The sequence below is a fragment of the Hippocampus guttulatus genome, chromosome 17 (genome assembly GCF_054856545.1).
Source record: "Hippocampus guttulatus isolate MCC_2025c chromosome 17, RoL_Hgut_1.0, whole genome shotgun sequence".
Taxonomy (NCBI): domain Eukaryota; kingdom Metazoa; phylum Chordata; class Actinopteri; order Syngnathiformes; family Syngnathidae; genus Hippocampus; species Hippocampus guttulatus.
Window position 1 is genome coordinate 1,139,804 of NC_141277.1, and position 23,002 is coordinate 1,162,805.

At 46.9% G+C, this 23,002-nt stretch overlaps 1 protein-coding gene across 3 annotated transcripts in view; it reads right to left on the reverse strand.

Annotated features, from left to right (window-relative positions):
* Window positions 1-23,002, reverse strand: part of dcc (DCC netrin 1 receptor) — a 93,094-nt gene that overhangs the window by 17,989 nt on the left and 52,103 nt on the right. For all 3 annotated transcript variants that reach the window (XM_086134968.1, XM_086134967.1, XM_086134966.1), the window contains 12 exons: window positions 22,425-22,579; window positions 21,982-22,130; window positions 21,552-21,690; window positions 18,816-18,865; window positions 10,843-10,984; window positions 9,695-9,805; window positions 8,481-8,675; window positions 6,408-6,503; window positions 4,419-4,657; window positions 3,583-3,721; window positions 1,365-1,472; window positions 249-443 (listed from right to left, as the gene is read on the reverse strand). In XM_086134968.1, the coding sequence (XP_085991094.1) occupies window positions 249-443; window positions 1,365-1,472; window positions 3,583-3,721; window positions 4,419-4,657; window positions 6,408-6,503; window positions 8,481-8,675; window positions 9,695-9,805; window positions 10,843-10,984; window positions 18,816-18,865; window positions 21,552-21,690; window positions 21,982-22,130; window positions 22,425-22,579 (1,718 nt within the window). The remainder of the gene's footprint in view (window positions 1-248; window positions 444-1,364; window positions 1,473-3,582; window positions 3,722-4,418; window positions 4,658-6,407; window positions 6,504-8,480; window positions 8,676-9,694; window positions 9,806-10,842; window positions 10,985-18,815; window positions 18,866-21,551; window positions 21,691-21,981; window positions 22,131-22,424; window positions 22,580-23,002) is intronic.

The following is a 23,002-nucleotide window of genomic DNA, read 5'->3' on the forward strand; positions in this document are numbered from 1 at the left end:
ATGAAGACTGATTTCTTTCTTTTTACTATTTTATCTACCTTATTTTCTGTCAAATTATTACTGTATATGTTTTATGTTCAATAAACAAACCAAACCAATTCCATAAAAAGACAGGAGCGCATTCAAACTGTAGATAAAGGTTTGCACTTGCACACGTGCCACATCTTTTCAATGCTTTTGTTGTCCACGGTGTAATTTGTTTCCTTTCTTGAATATGACCCCCCCTTTTTTTTTTTATTCCGACATACCTTTGGCTGTCCTAAAGTGAACGGGTTCGGACAACGGACCGACTCCTTTGGCGTTCTTAGCTTGGATCCGGAAGTAATAGACGGTGTCGAGGTTGAGATCGACCACCTGATGAGTCAGCCGGTCGCCGCTAATCGTTTCCATGACCCAGTCGTCTATTGGCATGTTTTTGTCCAAGGTGTAATAGAGGATATAACCTGCAATGGGGGAATAAGAAAGACCACGCGGTTAGCAAAGCGCTAGATCAGTGCTGTTCAAACTACTGCCCCCGGGGGGGGGGGCAAAAATGGTTTCGATGGCAGATTTATGAAGACATCGCAATGATGCTCAAGTGACTGAAAAATGGTCACTTGACTACAGTTTTTTGGTTCTGCATGTGGAGATTGCGCTGCTGTTTAGAGTATAGCTGGATCCATTCTGGTGAGAAAGAGGGCTGTTGGCCACACCCGAAACCCGGAAAACTCCTCAATTATTTGCATGAACACCGTAAACAGAAAGCGAATGGAAAAAACAAAAACAAAACTAGACGACAAAAACAACATAGAATTGCTTTCTTGACTGACTTTAGGGGGTTTCAAAAAGTTGAAGAATTTTCAAGCGGCCCCTTTGTCCTTCCATTTTTCTGTAGGTGGCCCTCAAACGAAAAAGTTTGGACACCGCCGCGTGAGAGTGTGATATTTTGTCAACCATTTGGTATACATCATTTAAAATGATACTCAAAATCGATATTGCAGTGAGATGCACAGTATTCTTCAAAGGATTTAAATTGCATACACGGTATACAATTTGCGGCGTAATGCATAAAAAAATGGATAAACGAGGAAATCTACCTGCGGTGTGTAAATGGTCACGGTAATGTTCTCTCACACTGCTGCAATTTCCAGGGACAGCGTTGGATTCTTTCAATGGAAAATTGCAGCAGGGCTCGTTAAAACAGACGCGATTGTCCGGAGGAAACGCGCGCGGGTGTGCGCACGACACACAAAGAGCCAACTGAGCACTTTGCGCGCTCTAATGGAGTTGATTTGATGGGGTTGGCATATCTTCCCATCCAAAATCAGAATCACCCCCTCCCGGTCGACACGCAAACTATTTGTAATGTCATCTTGAACGCTCACCCGTGATCCGCCCGTTGGCCTCCATCGGCGGTTGCCAGCTGATTAAAATGGCCCGGGGCCGTCCCTCCCGACCGATCACTGTCAAGTCTTTGGGAGCGGAGCTCGGAGCTGTCGACAAAGCGCGAGCCAATTAGGAAATCGAGCAAGTATGAAGCATGTTTCACGATCATCATTTCCACGCTTCAATCGAAATTGCATTCGAACGCGCCGACTCCGATTGACGGGATATTTTACAATCGAGGGCCATCCGCGCGATCATATCAACGATTGTATATTTTACGTGAAAAGAAAACGGGCCCGGCTTGAAATAAACAAAGGGCATATCGCTCCGGCCTAAGTCGAGCGGCAAGCGGGCGATCGGCCTAACTGAATATGCAACAAGTATTTTGTTTAGACATGCCAATAAATAATTGAGACCGGAATGTGCAGCACTCACAACTGAAAGTGCGCAGCGCGAGGAATAATATGGTGTCTCTCTTCATCGTAGAATACCGCGTTGTCAGAATTCATGAAAAATGAATCGTGCAAATGGTCAAAACATGCTCGTTAGGCTTTTTGCATATGCTGGCCGGCAGACTCGCAAAGATGGCACCGCACGGAAATGAGGTTAATAACCCGATCGCACCGCACTGAACACGAGTCACATTCGCGTGTCAGCAGCTGCGCAGCATGAAGGTGGCAGACCGAGGCGTGTGTTCACGCTTGCATATTCATATTTTATGAAATGGAATGAGGGTCAAATGAAATTTCATCTTAATAATGGATAGTCAAGCTCTCACACCTCTGCTCAAACAAAGAAAAAAAAGACTAAATGTTTCCTTTGGTCCTCCCCGGTGTTGAAAGTTCTTGTCACGTCCTGCCGAAGCAAACATGTGAACAAACCTTCCGCAATTTGGGGGGCAATGGACTGCAAAGCTACGACACGCCTATTTCAGTAGACCGGCGCGCGCGCGTTTGGCGTCAAAACGGCACGACCTCATTTTGGTGCCGGGGAAAGTCGAGTCTGGCGTATTTGGGCCGGCGATGCGTCTCCGTTTTCATGTCGGTGCAATTCCAGTTTGAAGTCTTTGGTCCATGCGCTGCTGCACTCGCCGGTGCTTCTCGCAATTTGGTGACTAAATGTTAGACTAGCGATAAGGAGGTCCATCGTAAAAAAAAAAAAAAAAAAAAAAAAGTGGCAAAGATATCATGCGAGCGGCTCGCTTGCGGCGACCTCCGTTTTGATGAGCCGAATGTCACTTTCTTTATTGTCCCGTATATGTGGCCAAGGTAGCCGTGAACAGCGCTGACAGATTAATAGGGGCCCCATTTTATGGCATCGTCAATGAAATGTGGGACCGAGGCCCTTTTAGAAAATGAGACGCTCACTTTGCAGGAAGGTATAAACAAAGTCATCACCAGCACAACTTTGGCAAGTATTCGCAGCAATGATTTTTTTTTTCTTTTAATAATCCTGGCAGAGGAGGACCACAGTCAATTTTATCGCAGACTATTAACAACGATGAACAGATGAAATGAGATGCAAAAAATGCCGTATTTCCCATTTTGTTGCAAAGATGTGACCAGAGTGTGTGATTGTGCGTTTCGCAAGAGTACGTGCAGAGCGAGTGCGCTGCGTCCATCTGCTCCTTGTGAATGTCAATGTATTCCAGCACAGCCCAAGGGAAATGGCAGGGGTAATGCTGTTCACGCTTAATTGGGTGACAAATCCAACAAACATGATTGTAAACACCCTGAAAGGGATACCTTGACATTTTGATTGCAGTCAGTTCTGTCTTTGGTTGTTGTCGACAATCGTTGTGTTGTTGCTGCAGGGGCGGGCGCTACGTGTAACACCAAACTCGTGCTTTCTGCTAAGCATGATTAAAACTAATCCCTTTTCGGGGGGGGGCGGGGGGGGGAATTTTAGGAGCACTTGCTGAAGCTGCACCCGTACCGCAGTTTTCAGATAAATTCTTGGATAGGGAACAATGGAGGTCCGATTCACTGAGCGTTCTTCAATTCATCACAACGTGGCTACATTCCAAATGGCAAGAAATATACGGCTCGAATTAAAGTCAAAGTCGTGAGTATTAAAAGGACCTCAGTGCTTCTCCCAACACCCACAATGGTCTCGCCCGTTTCAAATTTTAGCCTCGCCATGAAGTGGACGCATTGAGCTCTCAAGCACCGCGTGTTGGTGTTTGTGGGCGCGCGCACGCGCGTGTGAGTCGCGTACCCGCTTCATAGGTGGTGGCGTGCGCCGTCATACTCCAGGTACTGGATTTCCAACCTTTGGTCACCATCACGGCAAACTCGTACATGGTGTTTGGTTTGAGGCCAGTGACGGTATGGCTGAGGGCGGTGGTGTCTGCAGACTGGACAGGCAACAAGCATCCTTTAGCGATGGCATTCTTACAACACAGCGGAAGGAAGGCGACGTCACCTAAATTGCTCCCGTCTAATGGTTTTCATCGCTCCCAAAAATATCCGGACTGGTCAAAAAGTGTCTTCCAGAAATCCAGAAAATGGCGAAGCCGTGACAGATGAACCGCGTTATTGCGAGGGATCGCTGCATTGCCATTACACAAAACACAATTTACAGAAGGGCCACATAGCGTAGCAGCACCGATGCCGCCCGTTCCGTGACGCTGCTTGCACATGTGCTGGTGTGCAAGCAAGTGACGAGAATACAAACGCTTCGTTTGGCGGAGGGAGCCCGCGAGGCGCGATCCGCCTGACAAATGTTTGCCGTCCATTGCTCATCAATTACAGAATGCGGGCAAACTATAAACAAAGCATATGGACAACGAAGCTGCCTTTGTGGCGCGCGGGAGCCCGCAGCTAGCGTGAAGAACGCCAATTCGGCTCGACAATGATCAGTCCCTTGGCAGAAAAATGGGAAATATGGAGGAGAATGTTCCATACATCACATGAGGAGTTTTCTGTTCTGCCAAGTTCAGTGCCATTACACGTCTGTTTTCATCACGAAGAACGCAAGACTGTAAAAAAAAAAAAAAAAAAAAAAAAAATACTACCAGGGAGAATTCCCGCATTTTAAGCGTCTGCGTTTACCTTGTACTTGCCGCTGGTGGAGTAGCTGGTCTTCCACTTGACGGAGTAGTAGCGGACCTCGGAGGACTTCTGGTTCTTGGTCATGGAATTGTCGGCCCAGGAAACACGAACCGAGTCCGAGGAAAGAGCCACGGCTTGGACCCCAACGGGGGGGATCATGGGTGTGCTGGTGTCTGGCATGGGAGTGGGGTATTTATCAAAGAGATGGAAAAGGTCATCCTCGGATGGGTCAAGGGGGTCTGATGCGGGGACGGTTGAAGCACATTGAGGACGTATGCGGTGCAATTAATGTGGGACGATGAGAAGACGGGCGTGGTGTTGGTCGAGCACGTACGGGAAGGAAATGCACGATTATGTGGGCGTGACATGCAGTAGGTAGGGATGTTCGTTAAAGGTGTCGGGGAATAAAAAGGGATGAGAGATGTGGATGAATGAGAGGGAGAGAGGGGAGAGAAAACAATATTGGAGAGAGTAAGACATCAAGAAGCCCGTTGGAGAGAATAATTGCCACCATCAGCAAGAACCGAAGACCTTCCCAAGACACCTTCTAAAGATAACGGACTAATCAGAAACTGGAGTGCTGCTTTATCCCCCCCCCCCCAAAAAATCGAAGCTAATGTTCTCCATGAGCGCTTGTGTGGTGGCAAACAACGGCGGCGCCACATCATCGCAAAACTTCTGATTAGGCTTTTCTTTTCTTTGACAAACTTTGAAATGGAGCCTTTTGAAAAGAAAGTTGAAAGCCGAACACTTTTTCCACGAGGTGATTATATCTTAGTCACGAACGCCGAAAAGTTTGGAGGGCACGAGATTGTTGACAAGCTACACTGGGAATTCTGGGTCAAGCCCCATCTGCGCCAATGACACCCATCTGTTTGGATGCGTGTCTTCGGAGCTCCGACGAGGCCTCGCGTCCGCCGCGCTCGCTCATAACGAAAAGGTCCGTGCAACAGCGCGCTGGGATTTGGAAGTGAAAGCTTTTTGACGTTACGCACTAGGACAGAATATTTTTTCATTCGAGGTGAAGACGAGGGTTCATTCTGCGGTCAGCGCCCCCGTCGCATACACAATGAACGGGGCCGAGGCCGGCGCGCCGCTAGCCGCGCGCCGCTAGCCGCGCGCCCCCGCTAGCCGCGCGCCCCCGCTAGCCGCTCTCATGCGGCAACGACGATGGCACGAAGAGTTTACGTCAAGACAGAGCATGCGAATGAAGAGTAGACGGGATGCCTGATTGGACTGGCAAAAGGAGGACACCACCCAAGTGATTCAGTGAATTTGAAACACAAAATCCCCATGCCCGGTCACTTACTCGGTCCGAAGGAAAAAAAAACAAGCGTAAGTAAAGGTCATCGTAAATAATAAAATATTACGTTAGGCACGATGGCGCCGGGGCGGGTGGCCTCTAATGATGTTTTATTTTTGCTCTCCACATCCTCCTCCCATCAAGCCAAGTGTAACTCTCAGGTGGAGATGCTGATGTGATTGGGAGAGCGATTTCAGTTTCAGGCAGCTTTATGAATAGAGAAGTACGAGATTGATAAAAATCAGCGGAGCATTTTACGTTCCATGCAGCCCTGCGCTTTTTAGTTCAGAGACAGGGAAGACAAAGAGAAGAAAATAAACTGCAGGTTCTGTGAAGTCGAAGAGAAGAACATGAAAAGCGGTACGATGCCCGTGTCACCATCGTAAGTGGTCATTTGTTGTCAGAAAAAAGTTACTAATGACATTGTACACTTGCACGATTCTTGAAATGTTAAAATGTGAGAGAAAAAAAAATGCCTTTAATATGAAGAACGTGTGTTTGACCTCCGTGGTTGCGCTGTGTATTTGTCAACATGTCACTGAAGTTGCTGTGATCTTGTAATTTCTACTACCACGAATACGTCGCTTAGTTTCAGTTTCATAGGTTAGAGTCAGATGGGTTTTTTTTTTACCAGCGAAAATTATTTGAATCATACGCCACAGAAAGAACGATTCGAAATGTCCTACCTGTCAGAGAGCGAGTGACAGCACTCTCATACAGAGGAACTCCTTCTCCAGCGTTATTGAAGGCCTTCAGGGAAATCACATAGTGTGAGCTCGGCTCTGTCAGACAGAAACAGCCACAGAGAGCTCTTAGGTGACATCGGCTCATTATGCACTGTTGGACAACACGTATATTACGCTACGTGTACACCAAATCCATTGCGAGCATTTCTGGAGACAACGCAGTTTGCGCGGATGCGCGCGGGCCGTGGCGGATGACGTCTTTGCAGCGATGGGAAGCGTGCACGCGCACCGAAAATCCACTCATATCATCAATTTGCCCAAAAATGTGATTTTTTTTTTTTAAAGTGCTTCGCCACGCGGCAGCCAATCAGGCTTCAGAAATTGCTGTATCTTTTTTATTTTTAATGCACTTCATGCACACGCTTAACCACATTCACTTTGAAATGTGACATTTTTGGATCGATACAGCAGCCCAGCGTTGACTTCTCCCTTTGCTCAAATCCAGCTGAGAGATGCCAGCAGAAGCGATTGCCACGCGGTGCCTTCCTATGGAGCCCCGCTCATGAAGCGACGATGCTGCATGTTCCCCGTTAAGCGTCCAACACTTGCATCAGTTCAACAAACACCCCCCCCCCCCCCCGCGCGTGCACGAATGATCACCATGAATTATAAATGCCATGTGCATACTGTATGCAGACTCCGTCCGCCCCGCGCATGCGGTACGACTCTTTCATTACTGTTCCATTAGAGACCCGAGATGGGAATTTGCATCTGCGTAAAAGCAGTCGCACAATTTGTTAACGTCTTTTTGGCATGCAAATTGCTCGCTGCGTGCGGAGGAAGACATTATTTCCACCTTAAGCAGCTCTCTTATTAAATTCCTCTAAATTATTGATTAGAATTAAATACCTATTTCATCATCACAATTCATTTACAACTCACAGGGCCGCTACGTCAATATTGGCACGCGCGGGTTGATTTATGGAACGCGGAAACATATTGTTGATGCAATATTTGCTGTTAATAAGTAGGCCGCTGTCGCCGATGTGCGCAATCATTGAATAAATCGATGGTTTCTTTATGCAACAATAGAAAAGGAGAAAAGGATTTTGACTGCAAAGGTAAAAAAGCCCCCGACAACATCCTCATAAACGAATTGTAATTACACGCACACGGATAAATGGCAACCCAAGATGTCACTTGGACCCCAAAGAAGAAGCAAAAAAAATAAATCCAAGGTACCGCTAATCAAAGTGAAATGCTTCAACGGGTTAAGTCTTCTGGAACCTGGCAGGCAAATGCTGCCAAAAAACCGAACAAGTATGAACAAACGACGACCACCTATGTATTTATTTATTTAAAAATGATGTATACGTTTAGAAATCCTTTCACTAATGCACTCAACGTCGCATTTTATTCATCTCAATCTTTTTCATCACGGCATCAGTGGCGGTTCTTGAGTCACGGAGGCTTTTAGCGAACTTTTAGCTAACAAAAGCGAGCAAGCCCGCAAGAGGAATAAACATCATTTCTCTACTGGGTCGCTGAAAGGTTGTGTATTCCTAAAAATGAAAAAAAGGACATGAGGAAATAGAGTTGCTGTGCCATAAAGACGACTAATAATAGATGGAGATATCGCGACACTGCGAGTTGATGGGGTTTAGAGAACTGAAGCAATCGGAGGGGGCCACAAAGAAACAGCACTAGTTTTCAGAGAGTGGACGCAGAGCAAGAAAGAATCGGACTCGGAAGAAAAAAAAAAGAAGAAAATTAACGCTTGCGGTCATCATTTCTCGCTTTGACTGCTTAACATCACGGTGGATGGTACGTTTTTTTTTTTACCGACGGGTAACCAAACAATCCTGTGACTTGAATGACTTTCCTGACGAGAGGATGCGTTCAGGCCTTTTCACACCACACCTGTTTTTTTTTCTCCTTGGTGTTGGGCACAGAGCCCCGGTGCTCAACTAAGGGCATTCCTTCTGCCTTCGGCACCGGCACTTTATAGCAACTTTTAATATAGTGCTGTGTAATCTTTGTTTCGGGGCGTGTCACCCTCCTCCCTCTTCTTACCCAAGTTTTCAATGGAGTAGTATCTCTGCTTGCTGTCCACTCGAACCGTCTCGGCGTAGGGACTTCCTACGCCGTAGCCAATGATGTAACCACGGACCAGAATGCTGGGACTGAGGGGAGGAGTCCATGACATGATGATGCTGTTGGGAAGAGGCCTGACATGCAGAGAGCTGGGCTGGTCCGGAACCTGACTCTCTGTTCAAAAATAAAAACACAAGAACATACTGTATTGTCATCAGAAAGGGCAAATGTTTTTGGTTCCTGTGTGTTCATTCCATGTCTGCTCTTTATTTTTTTTCCTGCTCAACATATTCTTGTCAGCCTCGCCCTGCTCATTCTGTCAGTCAATCAAGTCCTTCCTGACGTTATTAATGACCAGCTGAATGTGTATCTCATTAGTGTCTTTAGCCTGATTATATTTAACTCCCCTTCACCTATTTAGTGAGGGTTTTTTTTTTGAGCAGTTAGTCGATTGTCAGGTGTGTCGGGCATTGATTACGTATACCACAGAAGTGACGTTGAATAAATATGTGCGATTCGTTGCTGTCCTAAAATCCAGCCTCCAGCTGCTACTGCTAGCAGATGCTAACACAGTTAGCTGAGTATTAAGCCCCAATAAACCTTCTCACTTTGTGTTCAAAGTCTCCATCAGGCCATGCCACGTTAGCATTTCTTTTAGGGGAAGAAAGCTCCCTTTCTTCATTGAGTAATAATCCATCGAAACTAGATAAATGGTTCCGCCCAACACCATGCTAACACAGCTAACCGTGTGGGGGTTTTTCCCCCCCCTCAGCATTTTGTAGCTTATTTGTTCCTTTGATTCTGCTCTACCACAATTGAAATAAAAACAAAACGGATGCTTCAGCCTAAATAAAGAAGAAGCGCAACAGCAGCATTCTACCCAAAAGCTATTTTGTTTACATGCGGTGTCTGATGCTTTTCCTTTTTTGAAGAAAGATCTTCGTACATCATTTATAAAAGTCATCAATTATGTAGAATTGGATTGTATTTCTTCTGTCCTTTTCATTCACCCCCCTCCACTCTAAAAGTGAAGCTTCCATCTATTCATGTGTCCTGCCCTTTGAATGCGTTAAATATTTATGAGTATAGTGCAGGTATTTACATGTTGTTTCACAGATCACTGAACTCGCACAAAAACAAAGACACACACGTCGAGAAATGCACGCGGACATATTGGCTCTGTGGTATCTCACCGTCCAAATCATTCTCGGGTGTCTCCGCTGTATACCACTCGCTGGCTGGACCTGTTCCATTGGTGGTCATGGCTGCGACCTGGAAACTGTACTGACTGCCCTTATCAAGACCTGGAGGGAGATGAAAATAAAATCATACGAACCGCGTACATTAGATTCATTTTCTGTGCATTTAATTTGAACGACAGATAATGCAAGACCTTGTTTATTCACGTGGGTTTTTTTTCTTTTCCTGTCAGAGGTCCACCAGTATTGGAAAAAAAAAGGGGGGACTTAGAGCGGATCCCTGATGCGGTCCCATCTTAAACTCCTCTGTCACAACTACAGGACATCTCACCACTGTTCTGCTGCCCTCGCACGTGTCCTGTACTATTCTAACATACTTCTCTGCCACTCCAGACTTCCTCATGCAGTTCCACAGTTCACTCGGGGTAACCCATCAGTGATTTTCTCGAGATCTAAAAAGGCACGATGTGGCTCCCAACCTTGGTTGCACTCCCCATTTTCAGTGCGTGATTTGAAGACTTTGTCAGGAGCGGGAAACACCTTTCCTCGATGAAAAATCATTAAGTCAATTTCATTTGTATCTGTCATTCTCTCCTGTTATTGACTGAGACAAGAAGAACCTTTGTTGCATGTGAATGAACTGTGCATAGATTGAAGATGAATAAAATGTCTGTGAATAAAGATTGAATCAAACGTTCTTGGTGTGATTACTGGCGATGATCACAAGACAAAGCGCGCGTGCGCGCGCACTGAGGCCGCCGACCTGACACTGGGAAATGATCAAGATAAAGAAGACAATCTCGGTAGGAAATAATGAAAAGGAAGCTCCGTTTCATTTGAATCACGCACAGCTACATTGTAAAAATAGCTGGTGGCAGTATGAAAAACACACACAGACACACACGTTGTATACATCTGTATGTGTAAAATATGCAAATGATTTCAAAAAGCCTGAGGCTGATCACGGTTTTGTAATAAGCGGTTCCTCAGGATTCATCATTGTTTTAGAATCCCACTCGAAAGCTTAAAATGCTCATCAGACCTGCCAAATATGAAATTATTGTTTTCGGAGAAAACTCTCGCTAATGTAAAGCCAGCGGGACCTTTATTTACAAACGCTGACCACATGGTTGGAGTCTCACCTGTGCAAAGATACCACAGGTTGTTGGGTTCAATGGCTTCCTGGTCCCCACGGCGACCGGTCTTCCTATATTTGATCTTGTAAGCGCTGATGATGCCGTTGTGAGCGCCGCGTGGAGGCGGCTGCCATGACACTTTTATGCTCTGAAAAATCGCAAGAAACAACCCATGAAATGATCGCGGGCGGCCGTGTTCCCAAACGATTGGATCGCAGACACCCGTAAAGCAAAATCCATTTCAACTTTCCATTCGCCGCCTTGATGCGGCAAAGAGAGGAGAGGGTACAGTATAAATGGCGATTAAATACATCCAATTTAAGGCAGTAGTAATCATCAGAGTTTCACTTGCCACGATTTGTGTGATTCTCTCTCGAGTCTGTGGACATTTTCTCTTTGTTTAGTCGTAGGTCGAGCGAATGCCAATTGCTTCATTTGCATGTTAACAACACACCTCGACCTACCCGGACAAATACACACAAAGACACGCGCGCGCACGCACACACAACAGATGTTTGCCAAGGCCCAAGTGTGCAATGCTGTGAGACAGCTGCTATCAGCCATGGCACACTCATTGGCTTCTGCACACTAATGAATGAAGACTAATGGATTACAAAATGTATTAATCAAAAAGATGATTCACCCCTTTACTCTGCGCTTGTTTACGCACGCTTCTCCTTTATTCCAGTTTCTTTATAAGGTCACCTTTCCCATTTTAGTAGAGCTAGGCGGCTTCTACTTGGTGGAAGTGTGCGTAAAGCCCCCAATCATCAACACACGTTGGAGGAAATGTGCGGGGAATCTCCAAACTTTATTCGGGAAGGTCAATTTCGATCGACTTCCTGTATATTCAAGTGTCACGGTGCCACGCGGAGACCCCAAGCCAGTGTTCCGCTTCTCATCTGGACCGTTACAAGTGAGCCCCGTAAGGTGTGCCGAGCGAGGTTCCGGACAGGTTCCAGGATGTTGATGGGTCTGCTCAAGACCTTGGCAGAACATCGCCGCCTCCCTCGGGCACCTTCGCTGGGTTGGTTCGATAAAAGTTCAAGGTCATTCGAACCGCCATCGACATTTCTCATCATCACTCTTGCAAACTTCCATTAAAATGACGAGAAGAAAATGTAGCCGCCATGACGGCAGCGTGTTAAAATCCAAGAGAATACGCCATCTGCCGTCACACGCGTTTTCCGTCCAGTACGAATTGTAGTCCAGTTTTGATGCTGTGGACAACATCTTGAGTGCGGGTGTCATTTAATACAAAAAAAAAAAAAAAACAATCCCGCATCGAGTGGTGTCTGTTTCTCCCTGTCAGTCCGAGCAGCAGTTGAAAAATTCAGCCGCCGTGCTCGTGACGGGGGCCACCGAGGAATTCATTAACATTTAGCGCGCACCTGTTCCATGTGCTTGTCCTCACCCTGCTAATTGATTACAGCAGAACTGATGATTATGGAGGGGGGGGGGCAGTTGAGACGAGAGGATGTCGTTTGCCAAATATCTCCATATTGGGTCTTTTCCTCGCCTGCCCCCCCCCCCTTCCCCCACCCGCCCTCAGGCCTGCCATCACTGGTGTGCTTCATTAACTAATTAGTCACTTTGACAGCACACAGTTGGTTGGGTGGTCTCCATGGAAACAATACAGAAGTTAAATACACGTTGGAACAAATCCGACAGAGGGACACGGTGGCAAACCATCCATGAAGGAGAATGGAGAGCCTCTTTATTTAGAGACCAGCGAGAAGGGGTTCGCAGAAAACAGGAGCATACCACAATGCGCCATCTTCTGATTGGGTTCGGCAAACAAACGCAATATTATAAAATAAAGAATTTAAAAAAAGTAGCATATACCCATCAGGGGTCCAGGCGAAGACGCCCCTTTCACAATCTCTTTCTGCGGTGTCTTTTCGACTTTAAGCAACAGCGAGATGACAAAACGCTAGCATTAAAGGAACCCCAGCTAAGTCCCATCGCAAAGTTAGTCTTGATGCAGATGTTTTATTACCTTACTCGCAAACTCCCTCCAAAACACAACAGGAACCTTTGAAAAACTATTTCCAACACCTCTGCAGTCTCAAGCTGTACAGTGAGCTGGGAAAAAAAAAAATCCACTATTCCATCATTGACAAACAAAGCCCGGCATTCCCAAAGCACAGACTTTGTCTCCCGATTCGCATATAAATGATCCATCCAGGCCTTTAATATCTCCCCGTGGCTATCTGACCTATTTCGTCTCAATTATACCCCACCCATTAAAGATAAAGATGACTTTAAATGAAGAGCATTTACTGCCCCCCCCAACCCCCTTTTAGTTGCTCGCAACTCCCAGTAGCAAGCGTCAACGTGAAAACCCCACCATATGTTAACGACTTTGTTTTGTTGCTTCTCGTCTCTCCCGCTGATAAACGAGACAGAGGACTCGATTAAATAACGACACATTTTAATGGGAAAACAAAAAGCCCAAAATGGACCTCCCTCGCTCAGACAGACTTGATTTACAGAGCGCCTCCCGTGCATAAAAACGCCTGCCCACAAGGACGCAAAAATAGACACGCGCGCTTACTCATGATTGCGAAGTACAAGTCGGATTATTTTTTTTTTCTGCTCTTTTTGCACTTGTCGTTAGATGCCAAACGGCGTTGGGTCATGTCGGTTATGTGTACTCTTTGCGATGACAGTCACGTTGAACACAAGCAAACCTGCTCCAGAAAAAAAAAATGGGTGCATGATTTGAAGGAAATACCTCGATTCTGAAAACAACCAAACTTTAAACAGGAGGTGGAATTAATTCGCTTTGGGTTTCAGTATGCAGACTGCCACTGAGAATGGTATACAAAACACATCCACCCAACTGCGTGCCTTATGAGCACACTTTCAAACACACACACACACACACACACTGTCAGGTGAATAAACACTCAGAATTCAATCTGTGATTGTTTGTTCACGGCCTCCGGGCGAAAGCTGCAATCGCACCAAGTGCGTGCGTGTGTGTGTGTGTGTCTGCGTGGGCGTGCGCGCCTCCGGACAGCAAATGGATGGTGATCGCATGCTTGGTGGACATTTTGCAGCGCCATTCTGCATTCATGAGGTTAGCCGTAAAGATGCATGTTTTATGAGTTGTGCCCTTTTTTCAAAGATCTACTTTGCTGAGGATGATGCAACAAGGCCATTATTTTCATAAAACCAAGGCAACGTCTTGGCGCAGAAGAAAACATGAATGAGAACTTGAATAACAAATACGTATGCTTACGTTGTCCACCATTTCCATGCGTCGTCATTAACATTACATCCAACTTATTTGATTGTTTTGCTGACCCGATTATAACTTGAAAGGTCACCGCGCTGGAGGCCGCGACTCGGAGCGGCAGGGAGATTTTTCAAACACGGGGGCAGTGTTTTCTTTTTCAGGTGCATGGGCGAGGAGCCCAATTTTTAAAATGCGAATGATTCCGAGAGAATCGGAAGGCCGGTCTCCGTTTCCGAGACTCAATGGCGAAACCCGACATACCGCCAGTCATCCTTGGGGCCTTTTCACACCGCAACGGATTTTCTTGGCGTTCGCCGCGGTGCAGCGCGCAACACCTCCGAGAAAGCTCGCGCCTATTTGGAATTGCTGACAGAAGCCTACCGGGAAGCAACAAGGCGGCTTTTGCAAAAAGTAGCCGGCGCCTCGGCAACATGCGTTTGTCATTGAAAGCCTCGCATCCCGTAATCGGCGCATCCCACACTAATGGCACCACGGCAGGATCTTGAAGAGTTCATGCTCCTTGGTGAGCTTCAATTCCACAAAGAGGTGTATTTCACCGCGCCTCAGTATGTCATTTCTCTTTGGCCCCGCACCTCGGGAACACGGCATTTAATATTACTTCTTCCATTCTCCCAAAGCTCTTTTTCAGTCCGAGGCCTGCAAAACAGTCCTCAAAATCACATTTTTTTCCATTCAAGGCCAAGTCGCGGCACTCTGCGGCGAGGCATTCTGTCCTCGCACTCGTTATCACAGCTCCATTAAAAATGCGTCTTTTATTCACCTACAATAAGATAAGATATCCTTTATTTGTCCCGCACTGGGGAAATTTACAGTCGACGGCAGCAAGATTGCGGGTAGAAAGAAGAAAAACAAACAAACAAACACCGTTCAATTAAGTGCAATATAAATACAAATATGGATAAGGTCGCAGTGTTATTTACAATTGTTTTTCACATCATTTAATTAATTTTTCAACATTTTTATTCGGCATAATCCCGTACATGTTGATGAAGTGCGGGATGAATCCACGGTGGCCACAAGGCGGCACGAGCGCAGGGGAAACACAAAGTGGGGCAGTCGCGTTCACCAGCGCGCCGCCCTGCATGTTCGACATTCAACCGCTCCACCGAGCATGACGACCGCTTAATCGTTCTTCGGCAACGCATAACAGCCTATTAATAACTGCTCGCGCAGTGCCATCTATTACAACGTACCTCGAGGGACATAACGAATCCGTACGTTATCACGGCCGTTCGTTGTAACCGTTTCCAATAAAATGGCCGCCAACGACGGAGTAGAATACAGTAGGAACGGTTAGAGATGTAAAAGCATGAACACGTAATACGTGTAGATGAGAAAACATTTATTCATATTGGCCATTATCCAGTTATTCCATCCATCCATCCATCCATTTTCCGAACCGGCATCCAATCAGCCTGCCATGCATGTTTTTGGAATGTGGGAGGAAACCGGAGCACCCGGAGAAAACCCACGCAGGCCCGGTTATTCCATTTTTTTTTTTAAAAAATCCTGTTCATCAAAGAAGAACGATCGCTCGAGATTTGCGAACTGTTGTTTAGGAGAGGCCCGTCGTGAAAAGGGAACGCAAAAGTCATTTCGGCGGAATGATTTGCCGTTCCATTAGTTACGACTTGAATCGGTCCGAGTCTCTCCGAGAGTCAACGGGGAACCGATTATTCCTATTTTGCTTGGGTCATAAAAGTTGAGCTGAAGCGATCCATTCACGGCGTAGTGGATGTTTTCACAACCCCCTTCCTGATCCCGACAATCCAAAAGTCCAGCGAAATAAAAATATCTGAACTCCCAACAGAATTCAAAGGAAAGGCCCATCGAGGGTCGTATTCACCCAAGCATGCGCCGACAGCAACGCTCCGCCAAGCAGAGAGGGAATTTCTGGAAATGCCAGATTTGAAATTGATTTCCGAAAAGCTGCTTTGATTGGGCCACCTCCTAAACGGCAGGGGGGATTCAAAGTTTGCTAACAACTGACTGAGCCGGAGAAGTCCAAGAGTCCGACCATCTTTGCTGCATTTTTCTCTTATTGGGGCTTGAATCCCGTCAAATGTTCCCTGTTTAGTTGAGACACGCAATATGGGCGGCGAAACATTCATACAGGATGAATCCGATTTTAATTCATGTGAGCATTGCTGTGTGGAGTTTACATTGTGTTGGTTCTCAATAGCCCCCCCCGCTGTAGCTGAGGTTCCTTCAAGCAACACAAACTGCATTTGCATTTTACAGTACAGTGGTGATGTTTGTTTTGCTTTGCTATTTCATTCTCAAAAACTGAGACCAAAAGACGTGATCTGTTTTCGGCCCGCACTCTTGAGAAAGTGCTCCATTAGTGCCTTTTGTGTACTTGTTTACTTATGCGGCTTCCGTTTGTGAGTCACGCGCCGCTTCACTGGTAGAAGAGATTTTTGTTACTTCCAGAAAATGATCGTCATTTTTCCTTGAAAATGTAAGCCCGGCCAGCCTCGCACATTAGGTTGAGGTAAGATCGGTCCCAGCCTCCGTACTGCATAAAAACCGTTGCTGGTTGTTATTTTTAGGAATGAACGTTATAAGCTTTACATTGGGTCCATAATACGGTCCCCTTCCAATGTAGTGGAACAGCGAGGTCAACTTCTTTGTTTTTGTTGTATACTGAAGACGTGAGGCTTTTCAACTAAAAGATGAATATCACCCAAATATCTAGCTTTCATTTGACGCTATCGAGCCCACCGGTCGTCATGAGTCCATCATCCTTTCAGGCCGGCTCGCTCTGTCACTCTGTTATTTGAAGCTCGCCTCCGTTATTGCTAAATGACGGTTCATCACCACCGGTAATTTATTTGTTTAGCACGTGCATGCGCGCGCCAATACCCCGTGGCATGATGGCAGTCGATGCTGAATGGAAATCCTGCACTGCAGACACACTAATAAATCCATAAAAATGACAAATAAACAATGTTGACTTCATGAAATGAGTTTTGACTCCACGTGGGCAGTTTCGCGATTCCGTACCAATGTTCCAACGTGTGGAGCAAAACACGAGTTGTCAAAGGTCGTTTTGGGTTAGTGACGGTGACCGCACTTAGTCTGTCAGTGGTTCGAAACGGGAGCGCGTTCACCCCCAGATGTTTACTCGCAGGCAAAACGTATACAAAATCCAATGCGTTCATCTCGATCTATTTCTCCAGAGCTCAAGTGCCACTTGGGGATTCGGCTGAACCTACTGCGAATCTACTACGACCTGCTCCAAAAGGGGCTCTGCACTCGCAAGCACTTCAGCATTTCATTACTTTGGATGCGCCCGACGTTGTTCTGTCAACACGATGGCAACATCTGCTCAGCCTCCGGACAAACACAGACACAATTCGGTGCACGTCGTGCGCATGTACGTTATTAAGGCGGGGACAGGTGTGCAAATCCCCTTTTTCATTTCGCTTCCCATTTCAAAAAGCTGATCAAAAGCCACGTCGGCCACACGCGTGAGCAGAGATGCTTGCGACTCAAATACAGAAATACAGCCAGGCCAGCTGGGACACTCTCGACTGAAAGAAGAGCTGGCCCTGACCATTCCAGGAAAGCGCCGGCGCTCCGAATATGATTTATGGAAACACAATCAGGAAAAAAAAAAAAAAAAAAAAAAGTTCTTACATGTCAGAAGAATGAATAACATCAAGAAATCAATCAAAACAAACGAGAAAACATGTTACGCAGCGATAGTGGACAAGAAGCTACGGTTTGAATGATCAGGACTTAAACCAAACAATCGTCTCGTTTTCGGTGATCTGTACTCGGCCTTTGGGAAAGAAAAGCCCGCTCCCTCTTTCTCGACATCCGACTGGAGCTCTGACATCATGCATCCATCAACGCTTTGAGCAGGGAAATATCAATCACATGCAGGAAAGTAAGCAGACGGAAACTAAATGAGGTCAGCTCTCCACAGACCGTCTGAACCTCCTCTTCATGGACGTGAATTATGAGCCGTCCACATTATATTTGGAATCATTTTTCGTACTCGCCGATGCTGCCGTGCACAGATTAAATATAACATTGTCAAAAAAAAAAAAAAGAAAAAAGAAAAAAAAAAAGGCACAAACGCTCAAGAATTACAGTCAGGCTCTTGAGGGTTGCGGGGTACTGCTCCTCCAGAAGAAAATTTGAAAGATTTCATATTTGAAAGCCTCCGTTTGCTGCATTTGGGGAGCGTGGTGGAAAATGAAGCCGGTTCACAAGAGGGAAACACTTGACTGATGGCAATGTCACCCGCGTACACGTCAGAATGGAAATAATCAATCACAGACGGCGAGATCAGAGTAATCGTTTGCGTTGTTTACATCAAACTCCATTAAAAGTTCATGTCGGCTCAAAGTCTCTGTCAACGCGCGTGCCAAATTGCGTCTGACATACGGGGAGAATTATGATTGTGACGAGTGGAAGAACGCACAAATGATCGTGTTTAGCACACAAAATTATTTGCTCACAAAATGTTTCCGTGACCCATTTGTTATGAATTCCCACGTCAGAGGTACAAAAAACGTCGATTTTATGGCTCGTGTGCATGCGGAACTTGAAGAAACAATGGGAAAGAACACATACTAGCAACATACTTAACTCATTCAGTACCAGCCAATACTGGACCAAGTCTGAAAAGACGTTTAAAAACGTCTTTGGGAGTGAATGAGTTAAAAACAACACTTTTTGAAAATTGAAATGTTCATCTTACCCTGGAAAGCACAACCTCTAAGGTGATGTTCTGGGGAGGAGCACCGGGAACTGCATAGGAAAGAAAAAAAAGAAAAATACATGTGGTGAAAAGTTTCGTGAAAACACATGACAACGAGCGTTACCTCCTCATTAAAAATAAGCCAGTACCGGAGTCCAAAAAAGTTCAGACCACATCTATGAAGGCGCATTCTTCACGGCGGCGATCCGTACCCAAGCCTCGGAGGAGTGACGTTTTACAACTGCGCGCACTCGCGCGGTGCAAGCTGACATCCATTTCACCATGACTGAGATCTTTTACGAAATGTCAAATCGTACTCGGCGACCGTTTTATTGGTTTATTTATTTCACTCGGAGCCACGTTAAAAGCCTCAACGCTGACGGTCCAAAACTCTCAAGTGACGTCATGCGTTTGTATCGCCCCGGGGGCATATTCAACACGGAACAAATAGAATCTCTTCAAAAATGCAAAGGCCGGCGATGCGAGGAGCTCTCGCATTCATCGCCATTCCAGAGTCCCTCGTAGCAGCCGGCCGCTGAAAAACGCCTTTCTCGGGTATTCTCCTCGCGAGCGCGTACGTCTCTCGTGTCGGGGCCTCGTGTAAGAATCCGGCGTGGCGCCGCGCCGCGACCCGCATACGGGTCGGGTTGAAGGCTCGAACCGAGTCGAGCAGCTAGCACAGTAAGATGAAACACCTTTAAGCGGAATCGCGGCTCGCTACTTCGACTAATGGCTCCATCAGCCCCGTTGCGATGTGGCCGGCCTCTAATGTCAGAGGCTGCAAGTCGGAGTCCAATTAGGAGTCCACTGCGGCGAGGCGCTGCGCGGCAACACTGCCGCCGTGACTAGAATGGCGACGAGTGGGTGCGGAGCGATGCTGAGCCAACTTTATTTCCTGGACACCGCCGACGCGACCGAGATGAGAATTGAGTCATTGATTTTGGTCATTTTTATAAATTCCTCGAAAATGAGATCGCGTACGTGAAAGGGTTTCTTCCCCGCACTTGCGTGAGTCTTCTCTGGATACGAGGCGCGCGGGCTACATGTTAGCGAGCGAGCAGGCAATTTGGGATCTTCGTAAAAGATGGCAATCTTAGTTTGTCACGCGCGACGGGCCCTTCGCTGCCACGACTTGGGAGGTAGATTAGGTCCCAAGTCTCTCTCCGAAAGCGCTTTGTGATCCCGAAGTCTGAGTCCCTCCCCCCCCCCCGCGACCTCTTCATAAGCAGACGAAGACGGATGAACGCTTTGAATGAACGCCGTCTTACCACCTAGCTGATTAACCGTCCGCAGCTTTATCTATTGATTCAGCTGCTCATGGCATGCGTGCGCGTGTACAAGTGTGTGCTTGAGCGTGAGGGAGAGTAATCGGGCCACGAGTCGCGGTTATCGCAGAGCCGCAGATGGGGAGATGCACAATACAAGCGCCGCGTATCTGCGCTCACTTAGTCTCAGATCATTGTGTCGTGCCGCTGCAGCTGGACAGATGACTCCATTATCTTTCGCCGGCTACGCATGCGAGGTTATTTACGACAACGTTACCTTATGGGCACCACTTAGGTCTACAAATTTATGTCCGGGTAAATATTCTCCTCAGAGCAATTACAAAAGACCGAAGCACAATATCATTTTACTTGAATTTACGGCAAAACGTGAGCGCCTTACACGATACGATATTATTTCAGTTAATTGCGAACCAAGGACAAAAACAACGATGACGTATTTTACGGAAAGCGGCCCGGTGGTGATCCAGCGGTTAGCGCGTCGACCTCACAGTGCAGAGGTCGTGGGTTCGATCCCGGCTGCGGCCTTCCTGTGTGGAGTTTGCATGTTCTCCCCGGGCCCGCGTGGGTTTTCTCCGGGTACTCCGGTTTCTTCCCACATTCCAAAAACATGCGTGGCAGGCTGATGGAATACTCTAAATTGCCCCGAGGTGTGGGTGTGAGCGCTGATGGTTGTTCGTCTGTGTGTGCCCCGCGATTGGTTGGCAAGCGGTTCAGGGTGCCCCCCCCCCCCTCCGCCTACTGCCCGAAGACGGCTGGGATACGCTCCGGCACCCACCGCGACCCTGGCGAGGATAAGCGGATCGGAAAATGGATGGATGGATATTTTACGGACAATTAGGCGCACCGTATTATTAGAACCAATTCCAATGAACGGGCGATTGAAAAAAGAAATACTGTAAATCTGGCATAAGGCGCGCCGGGTTAAATGGCAGATTATTTTTGTGAAGCATTGTAAAACAGTTTATTCTAACGGTACCGTATGTTTATTTGATAGGTTTAGCGCTATTGAAATAGTCAAAAGATGACGGACTTCAAATCCCAGTTGGCAAAAAGAATGCAAGGACATATTATTTGCATATAAAGAGGAGAAGAGAAGCGCGCACGTGTGCGTTTGTGTGTGAACTTGATGAGAGTGTCACACCGAGAGGCGATTAATTAAAAATCGCGGGTCCCCGGTGAAACGACTGACAGCAGAAGAGCGCGAGATTCAAGTTGGCGCACGTGCACACACGAATGCACACGCACTCTGCAAATAACCCGTCAAGCATGAGGCTTCATCTGAAGATGCCTCGAACCGATAGCCAAAGCTCAACGCGGGTTGAGAGCTTTCAATGGCAGAAATTCTCCAACTTGAAACTCAACATGGGTTGCTTAGTTCAAAGATTTTAATGAGAAACGCAGTCAATCAACAAGAATAGATTAAAAAATAAAAAAGGGGTAAAAGACTCACCATCAGATTGGGTGGTGATGACGATATTCTCCGAGGGAGTGCCAGCTCCAAAGCGGTTGATAGCCAAAACGGAAACGGTGTACTGTGTGAATTTATTGAGTCCCTCCATCTTGTAGTTCGGTCCGTTGGCATCGACGCTCTGAACACAACGCAAACGAGGAATTAGATTTGGCGGATTGAGCATAAAAGGGCTCGTTTTTGAAAGATGGAAAAAAAAAAAAATCTCTTGGGCTGGCAATGACAAGAAATGAGTTGACAAGCGACAGAATCGATAACTTCCCGCGGTGATTGGAACAACCGGCGTCAGACGGGAGAGGGGCGCGATTGAGCGGACGGCCGCGCTGTCGACGGAGGCGAGTCGGGAAACCAAACGGGGGATTTCGTGGATGCAAAAAAAGCAAGCGATTTCAGAAGGGAGGAGCGTGCTGACCTGCTCCTTGCTTGAGAGGCTCTCTGTCCAGAGAACTCTGTAGCCCAAGATTGGCCCATTTGGAGCACTGGGGGGCTCCCAATTTACCTGGATGGAGGTTGGTGACAGAGTTTGGGCCCGTAGCGAGTCTATCCTACTGGGTACCTGGACTGTAGAAACAAAACAAACCGAAAGAGGGACACAGCTTTGATTGATATGCAGCGCACGTTACGTTTGCGCGGGTGCGCCGCATTCAGACAAGGTTGTTGCAAAACATAAAAACGCTTCAAGAAGAATTTGGAATCCATTCAAATGCTGTGGAATCTCGACTTAGGCATGTTTGACCCCCCCGTACACAATTACCCAAGAGCCCGTCTAGAGTTCTGATTGACAAGTCAAAATGTTGGGAGTCTGTGTATTATATATGGACAGCATTTATTGTATTGAGAGTTCGGTGAACTTACGGTCTGGTTTGGTGGTGATCCTCAAGGGGCCGGAGCTTTCTCCTGGTCCGACCTCGTTGTAAGCCATGACTCGGAAGCTATAACTCTCCTCTGGCTTCAGGTTGGAAACCATCAGCTCCAATGACTCGGGCTCCGACACGTTGACCGACCTCTCCCTGTAGCAGAACACAAAGATCATTTGGGTGGTCGGACGTATCGAGATTCTAATTCTTTTGTCAAATAAGATGTTTCCTATTCTTTGCATTTAGGGCTGAGGTAGGCGGCCTGGACTGCCTTTTAGCCTGTTGAAGATCACAACCCCCCCCCCGCCCCCCCGACTGGGTGTCCACACTTTCATATGGAAGCAAGTGAGGAGCCACGCCTATAGCCCCCCTTGCATGAAGCACGGGCCCACTTTCTCAGAGCAAGCGCCAGTGAAATTCATTTTTGGACCGGATATTGGGCAAAAGTGGCTCCTTTCACACACCGGCTCTTCCCCGCGCCATTCTTCTTTGAATCGCAGATTCTTCTCCGCCCGCCGTTCTTTCGGCAGCGAGCTTAAAACGCTTTGCTGTTCCGCAATCGAGGCTCCGACAGCT